Source organism: Myotis lucifugus, unplaced genomic scaffold (assembly GCF_000147115.1).
Source record: "Myotis lucifugus unplaced genomic scaffold, Myoluc2.0 scaffold_19, whole genome shotgun sequence".
Lineage (NCBI taxonomy): Eukaryota > Metazoa > Chordata > Mammalia > Chiroptera > Vespertilionidae > Myotis > Myotis lucifugus.
Genome location: NW_005871067.1, coordinates 2166523 through 2175751, shown reverse-complemented (window position 1 = coordinate 2175751; position 9229 = coordinate 2166523). Strand labels below are relative to the sequence as shown.

General features: G+C 36.6%; 1 protein-coding gene across 2 annotated transcripts in view; it reads right to left on the bottom strand.

Annotated features, from left to right (window-relative positions):
• Nucleotides 1-757, bottom strand: part of RXFP2 (relaxin/insulin like family peptide receptor 2) — a 61194-nt gene extending 60437 nt beyond the window's left edge. For both annotated transcript variants that reach the window (XM_006085471.3, XM_006085472.3), the window contains exon 1: nt 611-757. In XM_006085471.3, coding sequence (XP_006085533.1) covers nt 611-653 — 43 coding nt within the window. In that variant the 5' untranslated portion in view covers nt 654-757. The remainder of the gene's footprint in view (nt 1-610) is intronic.
• Nucleotides 758-9229: the final 8472 nt, after the last annotated feature.

The window sequence follows — 9229 nt, the reverse complement described above, 5'->3', positions numbered from 1 at the left end:
TTATTTTTTCCTCAGCTTTACAATAAAAATACCACTAACTTGAAAATTAGCAGTTAGGCTGAAATAAAAATGTTAAACAGAAAAGAAAATTATCTACATGTGTATACTTTTGTATGTTTTTAATGATTTTATTTTAGATAGGTTTGCTCTTTGGGAAAGATAATGATTTTTTATTTGTCTGTGACTTTGCAATTCTCACTGTAACTACATTTACAACAAAACAAAGCAACTAACAATTACATAAATGTTATAAACACATTACAGCAGGTTGAAAGTTCGTAAGACAAAATTTTAATTTGTTATTCATCTGTTTTCACATATTAAATTTTTTCTCCATTATAATTGATATATTTAACATTGCTTTTAAAATATATTATATCTGCAAATTTAATAATATAAAAGACAAGTTTCCTGAAAAATTTGTTGCACCTATAAATTGCTAGGATGAGACTCTAAGCAGTTAGAGATAGTGACAATGAAAATGACAATGCAGACTGGAGGGCTGTTATCAAAACACTGCAATGAATCTATTACAAATATGATAAAACTGGATAGAAATGTTATATTTTTTGGAATTGCACTCATGTAAGCGAGAAAACAGCAGCCTTACCTTTGACATATATCAAAACGATGAAATGAAGTAGAAGGAACATTGCAATCAATCTGCAGTTGAAGAAATGCTTTATACCAGAATAATAGGAATAGGTTCACAGCAATTGAGTTATTAGACGTGTCCTCCTTATACCTCAGAAGGAGTAACTTCGGTGCCTCCCAATGGGCTGAGCATGCTCACTTCACTGGCACAAGGGGAGACGGTGTTTTGTCACAATGCAGCCTATCTTTCTTTTTTCTTTTTAATTTAAATATTCAGTTGTATTCTTGGTCATTATTTCATAATAGTATTCTACAGAGAGACATAGATAAGACTTTGGTATTCTTACATAAGAAACATTTTATTTAAAAAAATCACTTTATTTTTTCCTCCTCCAAGCATGTAGTTCAGTTTGCTCTTATTTAAATCCAAACATAAACAGAGGTTCTTAAAATATGAAGGGATATAGATTTACAATGAATAGGTGATGAAACCCTCTGTAAGCATATTTTCATGCAATAAGCAACTGACACAAAGCTACTCCTGGCAAATACACTTCTATTCAAATTCACTTAAATGTTTTCAAATGACACAGAAAGATAGTAATAATTAAGATACATGGACTTGTGTTTATTATTTTCTTACTGTAAGACATTTCCACAATATTATAAACTTCCTGAACTTTCTCTGTAATCATATTCCTTTTTTAAAGTGGGAAACTTCATTCTGGGCTTTCAATTCCGTGTTGCACACCTACTAGAAAACTTTAATCTTAATTTAGTTCTTACATCCTGAAAGCAGCTTCTGAAACAGCATAGTGCAAGTTAAAGTACAGAAAGGGACTTGTGGTTGTAGTCCTAATATAATCATAAAAACTTCTATAAAAGGACACTGTAGAATTTCATTGTCAGAGCACATATTTTACCAATTGTGAAATGTCTATTTAGACACATAAAACAGGATGTAGTTCTGATCTGAACAGAGAGTTTTGTAAGTGAATGTTATAGATTCTCTTATATGCTTTTATTAACCGTGTTGTAACAACCCTGTTGGACAAACTCCTGTGATGACCGGCTATTATCATCACAAATCATAAGAGACAGGGTTTTCATTGTGCTTTCTTTCATTCCAAACTTTGATGGAATAAGGACTAAAAGGAATTTTAAATAGAAAATATTTTATTTATCACATAATATAGTTAGGTCTTTTCTCTTTTAAGAAGTGAGTTAAATTCTCCAAGACTCTTTCCAGATACATTTAGATGTGTTCTCATCTTATTTTTCAAGCCAAAAGAGAGAGTAACAAAGAGAATAAAGTAAAGATGAAAAGATATATTTCAAGATATTTTGTTTACATTTCAAACACCTTTTTTCCCCTCCACTAACCTTCAAATCTATTAGATAAAAATTGCCTTATTTCGCCTTAAAAAATATCAGGGCGCCCTAACCGGTTTGGCTCAGTGGATAGAACATTGGCCTGGGGACTGAAGGGTCCCGAGTTCGATTCCGGTCAAGGGCATGTACCTTGGTTGCAGGCACATCCCCAGTGGGGGGTGTGCAGGAGACAGCTGATGGATGTTTCTCTCTCATCCATGTTTTTAACTCTCTATCCCTCTCCCTTCTCTGTAAAAAAATCAATAAAATATATTAAAAAAAATATCAGGGTGGTGAATTTTTCTTACATTTATGTTCTACTGCCAAGATGATAGATGCTGGTTCCTGAAACTTTGAGCATGATTTTTTAAGTGCCATTAAATACTATGAATTGCCTGCCACAACTTTATTAGAAGTTAAAATATATGTTCTGTGAAAATATAATTTTTAGAGGAAGAAGAAATGTCAAGATTTCAAAGAAATTAGTTTAGATTTTTGTGTGTGAATATTTAGCCTTAGAAATAGTTTTAAATTACTAAAAGGTTGAATCATCATCTCTTTGTGTCAGGCTTTTCAAAATTACTTGGAAAAATTAACACAAAAATGCAGAACTTAATAATTATAAATAACAATTAAGAACATCTTTGGCTTATTACTGGTTTCTAAAGTCAGAAAGCACAAGGATCGAAACATGTTTTATTTAACATATTTTACCTTTGATTGATCTATTGTGAATCTGCAGCCTTTTGAATTACGCTGAAATGACTGAAAGGTGCACAAGGATATAATGTATGTGTTTAAATAAGGATGAATGCATTTACTTTTTTCTTAGAGACATGGTGGGAAAGGAAGCTCCAGAGAGTGCCTCATACAGAGCTGGGCAGGAGACTTGTACAAATTGATTCATCCCTGGATATTAACGTCAAATTCACGCAAGTGTATTTTATTAATCCTTGTCTGCACTGACTCATTTCTTTCTTCCAGTCTTCTGTGGGTAGTACTCAGACTTTTGGCAATAACTGTATAAAAGCTCACATCAATACAGTATTTACTATATGGCACAATTCAGTATAATTCTGGCTAATTCTAGGGAGTTTATTAACTGAAAGTACTAATTACCTGGCTCCAGGTGTTGGGGTAGGGCATTTTCTTAGCTTCTGCTGTAATGTTTATTCACCTTAGAATCCATTGTTATCTATAAAGTTCTAAAAATCAGAACATAATTTATTTAAATATGGTCAGAAAACCCGATTTTAACACGTTTTCAAAATTGTTTGTTTTTCATATGGACCATAATTCTCTATCTTTCCAAATTAATGTTTGCATTCAAGATATTTACTCTGCTTAATTCCAGTATAGGCTTGTAAACACCTCTCACTTCGACCATCAAACTAGTTTGTTTTTTTTTTAATCAAAACCTGATCCATTAGCTGTTTTGTATCATTTTCTGTTTTGAGGGGAAAAGACTGTGCTATTCAATGAATGAATTATATTAATAGATATATTCTCTCCTCAAAAAGAGAAATTATCCTATATAATAAAGAGGTAATATGCAAATTGACCCCCACACCCTCGCATCACAAGATGGCCACCCCCACATTGTCACAAGATGGCTGGCAGGGGAAAGCAGTTGGGGGTGACCAGGCCAGCAGGGGAGGGCAGTTGGGGGTGATCGGGTTGGCAGGGAAGCAGTTAGGGGGTGATCAGGCTAGCAGAAAGAAGCAGTTAGGGGCAATCAGGCAGGCAGGCAGGCGAGTGGTTAGAAGCCAGCAGTCCCGGATTGTGAGAGGGATGTCTGACTGCCCGTTTAGTGGGGGTGGCCATCTTGTGATGCAAGGGTGTGAGGGTCAATTTGCATATTTCCTATTTATTATATAGGATAATTTCTCTTATTGAGGAGAGAATATATCTATTAATATAATTTGTTCATTGACTAAACCGACAGTTGGACATCCCCCAAGGGGTCCCAGATTGGAGAGGGTGCAGGGTGGGCTGAGGGACACCCCCCCCTCCCAGTGCATGAATTTCGTGCCCTGGGCCTGTAGTAGAATAATAAATATCAGAATCCCAAACCATAATAGCAGGCCAACAATGGCAATGCTCACTTGAGTGTCTCCCTATCATAAATGAAGTTATAGTAAAATCTTAGTAATTCACCCATCCTACAATTCTTTTTTTAAAATATATATTTTATTGATTTTTTACAGAGAGGAAGGGAGACGGATAGACAGTTAGAAACACTGATGAGAGAGAAACATTGATCAGCTGCCTCCTGCACACCCCCCACTGGGGATGTGCCCGCAACCAAGGTACATGCCCTTGACTGGAATCGAACCTGGGACCCTTCAGTCCTCAGGCTAATGCTCTATCCACTGAGCCAAACCGGTTAGGGCCATCCTACAATTCTTAGCCTTTCTATGTGACATTATATCATGAACTCATCATTAAATATGATTAATATTTTGAGTAACTTTCTTAGCAGTGATAACAGGTTTATTTGCATCCTATAGGCAGAGCAAACCTAACTGAATCACATGGTCTCAGGAGCATAGTGCATAGTAAGTTAGCAAACCAGTTCTGATATAGGGTCCATTATAAACAAGAAAGTCTAACTTAATTGTTCTAACTCTGATGTTCTACATTTAAAATAATTTAAATCATGCTCCATTTCTCTGGGAATTTCAATTCTTGGAAAGCTCAAGGATAAGGAGGATAGCCATAAACCCAGAGTACAAAACATCACTGAGACATCTACTATTGGCAGTATATTGATTAGATACTTTGAAAGGCCTTCTTGCTTGAAAAGGATAGCTCCTGCATAAAACAATTTTCACTGTGTCTCTGGAGTCTTTGAAGTGAGGGGAATTAAGTCTAAAGAGACAACATGAGACAAAACTAAAACAAAATGCTGAATGGCAATGGAGAACAGTAAACAAATATATAATGCAAATTAATTAGAGTTCGGGGGCTGGGGAGAATTGTGAGAATGAAGAAGAGTCAATATCTGAGGAGATAATGACTAAATATTCTAGAAATGATTAAATGTAAAATTTGTATGTAGGGAAAAATGTATAGTACATAGTACACATAAAAATAAATCCACACTTGGACATTTTATATTGAAATGGCATAATATCAAATATGCAGAGAAAGCTTTCAAAGGAACCAGATAAAAAAGACAGATCACTCAGAAAGGGAAAATTGAAATACTAGCAGACTTCTCAAGAATGAGGAAGCCAGGGAAAGTGCAATAGCACTTGGCATTCTGAGAGAAAATAACTGGCATCTAAAAATTGTGTACCCAGGAAAACTATCTTTTTAAAAGGTGTATAACATGAAGTCAAGTACAAAATTAAAAAAAAAAAAGTTAAGGAAGAACCAAAATAAAAGGTGTGGATAAGGAGTTTAATGGTATTTCATGGAAGGGAACAATCTGTTTCAGTTGAAGAACATTAGAAGAAAGCAAAGCTCCATCCATCTTGAAGGATGAATTGAGAGATTAAGAAGTAATGTCAACTGTTCTCACAGTGGTATGAAGACCAAAACCAGGAGAGATACTCCACAAGCATCTTGGAGATATGGCGGTAGATTTAATTACTGCTCCCAATTATTTCACTCCCTGCAAAAAGGTTATGCACGCTCACTTCTTGCTGTGTGACTTGCCAGTGCATCTTATAGGTCATGGATATACTTTTGCCTTGGCCGTGAGACTAATTTGGACAAAATGAATGTGTAGTATGTGCCATTTTCCAGCAGAGACTTTATTTATTTAAATTCTTTCTTGTTTAAAGTATTACATATGGCTTTTCCCTCCCATTGACCTCTTCCCGGCCACTCCCACATCCCAACACATGCCCTCACCCCGCTACTGTCTGTGTCCATTGATTATGCTTATATGCATGCATACAAGTCCTTTGGTTGATCTCTTACACCCCCCTTACCCCCACAACACCCCTGCCTTCCCTCTGAGGTTTGATGGTCTGTTTAATGCTTCTATGTGTCTGGATCTATTTTTGCTCATCAGTTTATGTTGTTCATTATATTCCACAAATGAGTGAGGTCATGTGATATTTATCTTTCTCAGACTGGCTTATTTTGCTTAGCATAATGCTCTCCAGGTCCATCCATGCTATTGCAAATGGTAAGAGTTCTTTGGTTTTTACAGTAGTGTAATGTTCCATTGTATAGATGTACCACAGTTTTTTAATCCACTCATCTGTTGATGGGCACTTAGGCTGTTTCCAGACCTTAGCTATTGTAATTTGTGCTGCTATGAACATAGGGGTGCATACATCCTTTCTGATTGGTGTTTCTGATTTCTTGGGATATATTCATAGAAGTGGGATTACTGGGTCAAATGTGAGTTCCACTTTTAATTGTTTGAGGAAAATTTATAGTGTTTCCCACAATGGCTGCACCAGTCTGCATTCCCACCAGCAGTGCATGAGGGTTCCTTTTTCTCCACATCCTCAAAAGCAATTATCGTTTGTTGATTTGTTCCCTTGTTGATGATAGCCATTCTGACAGGTGCGAGGTACATCATTGTCGTTTGATTTGCATCTCTAGGATAATTAGTGACTTTGAGCATGTTTTCATATGTCTCTTGGCCTTCTGTATGTCCACTTTGAAAAGTGTCTATTTAGGTCCTTGGCCCATTTTTTGATTGGATTGTTTATCTTCCTTTTGTTAAGATGTATGAGTTCCCTATAAATGTTGGAGAATAAACTCTTACCAGATACAACATTGGCAAATATGTTCTCCCATGCAGTGGGCTTTCTTGTTGTTTTGTTCATGGTTTATTTTACTGTGCAGAAACTTTTTATTTTGATACAGTCCATTTGTTTATTTTCTCCTTAGTTTCCATTATCCTTGGAGCTGTATCAGTAAAAATATTGCTACAACATATGTCTGATATTTTGCTGCCTACAGATTCTTCTAAGATTTTTATGGTTTCTCATCTTACTTTTAAGTCTTTTATCCATTTTGAGTTTATTTTTGTGTATGGTGTAAGTTGGTGGTCTAGTTTCATTTTTTTGCATGTATCTATCCAATTTTCCCAACACCATTTATTGAAAAGACTCTCTTGACTCCATTGAATTCTCTTGCATCCTTTGTCAAATATTAATTGAGCATAATGGCTTGGGTCAATTTCTGGGTTCTCTGTTCTGTTCCATTGGCCTATATGTCTGTTCTTGTGCCAGTACCAGGCAGTTTTGATAATAGTGGCTTTGTAATACAGCTTGATATCTAGCTGGTGTTGTGATCCCTCCAACTTTGCTCTTCTTTCTCAGGATTTCTGCAGCTATTCGGGGTCTTTTTTTTTAATTCCAAATGAATTTTTGGAGACTTTGTCCTAGGTCTGTGAAATATGTCATTGGTATTTTAATGGGAATTGCATTGAATCTGTAAATTGCTTTGGATAGTATGGACATTTTAATGATGATGATTCTACCAATCCATGAACATGGTATATTCTTCCATTTGTTTATGTCTTCCCCTTTCCTCTTTTTTCAACATCCTATATTTTTCTGAGTACAGGTCTTTTACCTCCTTAGTTAAGTTTATTCCTAGGTAACTTAGTTTTTTTGTTGCAATGGTTAATGGGGTGTTTCTTTAGTTTCTCTTTCTGTGAGTTCATTGTCTGTATAGATATATAAAGAGCCAGGGTCTGTAACATCCAAAACGACCAAGGGCTTGACAGACCGGAAGTCAGTGCTAGGTTGCCATGGCGACCCAGCACTGACTGCCGAGGGGCCTATGGATCAGGCTCAGAGAGAGGCCAGGAGAGAGAAGCAGGGTCTGATCCTTAGCCTCCGTGGCAGCTGTTGATCAGCACTTGCCTCTCTCTTTCTCTCCGGGCCTGGCCAGCAGCCGTGCCTCTCTTTCTCTCTGGCCTCCACTGGGGCTGCTGATCAGCCCTGCCTCTCTGATCAGGCCCGTTTATAGGCCCAGAGATGCTGACTGGCATAGAAACCGACCAATCAGAACCAAATCTGGGTGAAGTGTGAGGAGCCAATGGCTGCCTAGGAGGTGGAGCTTTTGACGCTGACTGGCATAGAAACTGACCAATCAGAACCTAATCTGGGTGAACTGCAAAGGCAGAACCTAAGGTGGGGGCTGAGGAGGGGTTTTAAGGGCAACAGCTGTTTGGTGTAAGGTGTAAGAAAGTGGTTCAATTTTTTAATTACCAGTTTGGCAGTATAGTGCACATGGCTGGCTATCACTCATTAGTTATCACTTGTTTAAAGATGGCCAGTTATAGCTACTATGTACAACTCTTATCCATGGTCTCATTTTCCATGGTTTCAGTTACCACAGTCTGAAAATATTAAATGGAAAATTCCAGAAATAAACAATTTATAAGTTTTAAATTGTGTGCCATTCTGAGTAGCATGGTAAAATCTTGCACCCTCCCACTATGTCCCACCCAGGATATGAATCATCCTTTTGTCCGGCATCTCCAATCTATATATACCCTCTGCTCTCACACACACACACTCGTTTGTCAATTAGTAGCCATCTTGGTTATCAGTGTCTTAGTGCTTGTGTTCAAATATCAGTTCTAGTAGCCTAATGCTTTGTCACAATGCCTACATCATTCATCTCATCACTTAGGCATCGTATCATCTCACATCACCACAAGAAGAAGAATGAGTACAGTACAATAAGATATTTTAAGAGAGAAAGACTACATTCACATAATTTATATTACAGTATGTTTTATAATTGTTCTATTTTATTATTGTTATTGTTCATCTTTTACTATGCCTTATTTATTTATTTATTTTTTTTAAAAAAAATATATTTTATTGATATTTTACAGAGAGGAAGGGAGAGAGATAGAGAGTTAGAAACATCGATGAGAGAGAAACATCGATCAGCTGCCTCCTGCACATCTCCTACTGGGGATGTGCCTGCAACCCAAGTACATGCCCTTGACAGGAATCGAACCTGGGACCTTTCAGTCCGCAAGCCGACGCTTTATCCACTGAGCCAAACCAGTTTCGTCTGTGCCTTATTTATAAATTAAATTTTATCATAGATATACATGTATAGAAAAAAACATAGTATATATGGGGTTTTATACTATCCATAGTTTCAGACATCTACTGGAGGTCTTGAAACGTATTACTACTATACCAGTCCCCCCTTATCTACTAAGGTTTCTTAATTTGCAACAAAATACTCTTCTAACTGCTACACAGGAAATAAGTGAATAAATAAATAAGTCAGACAAATCCAGACACGTATTTTGGTGATTCCC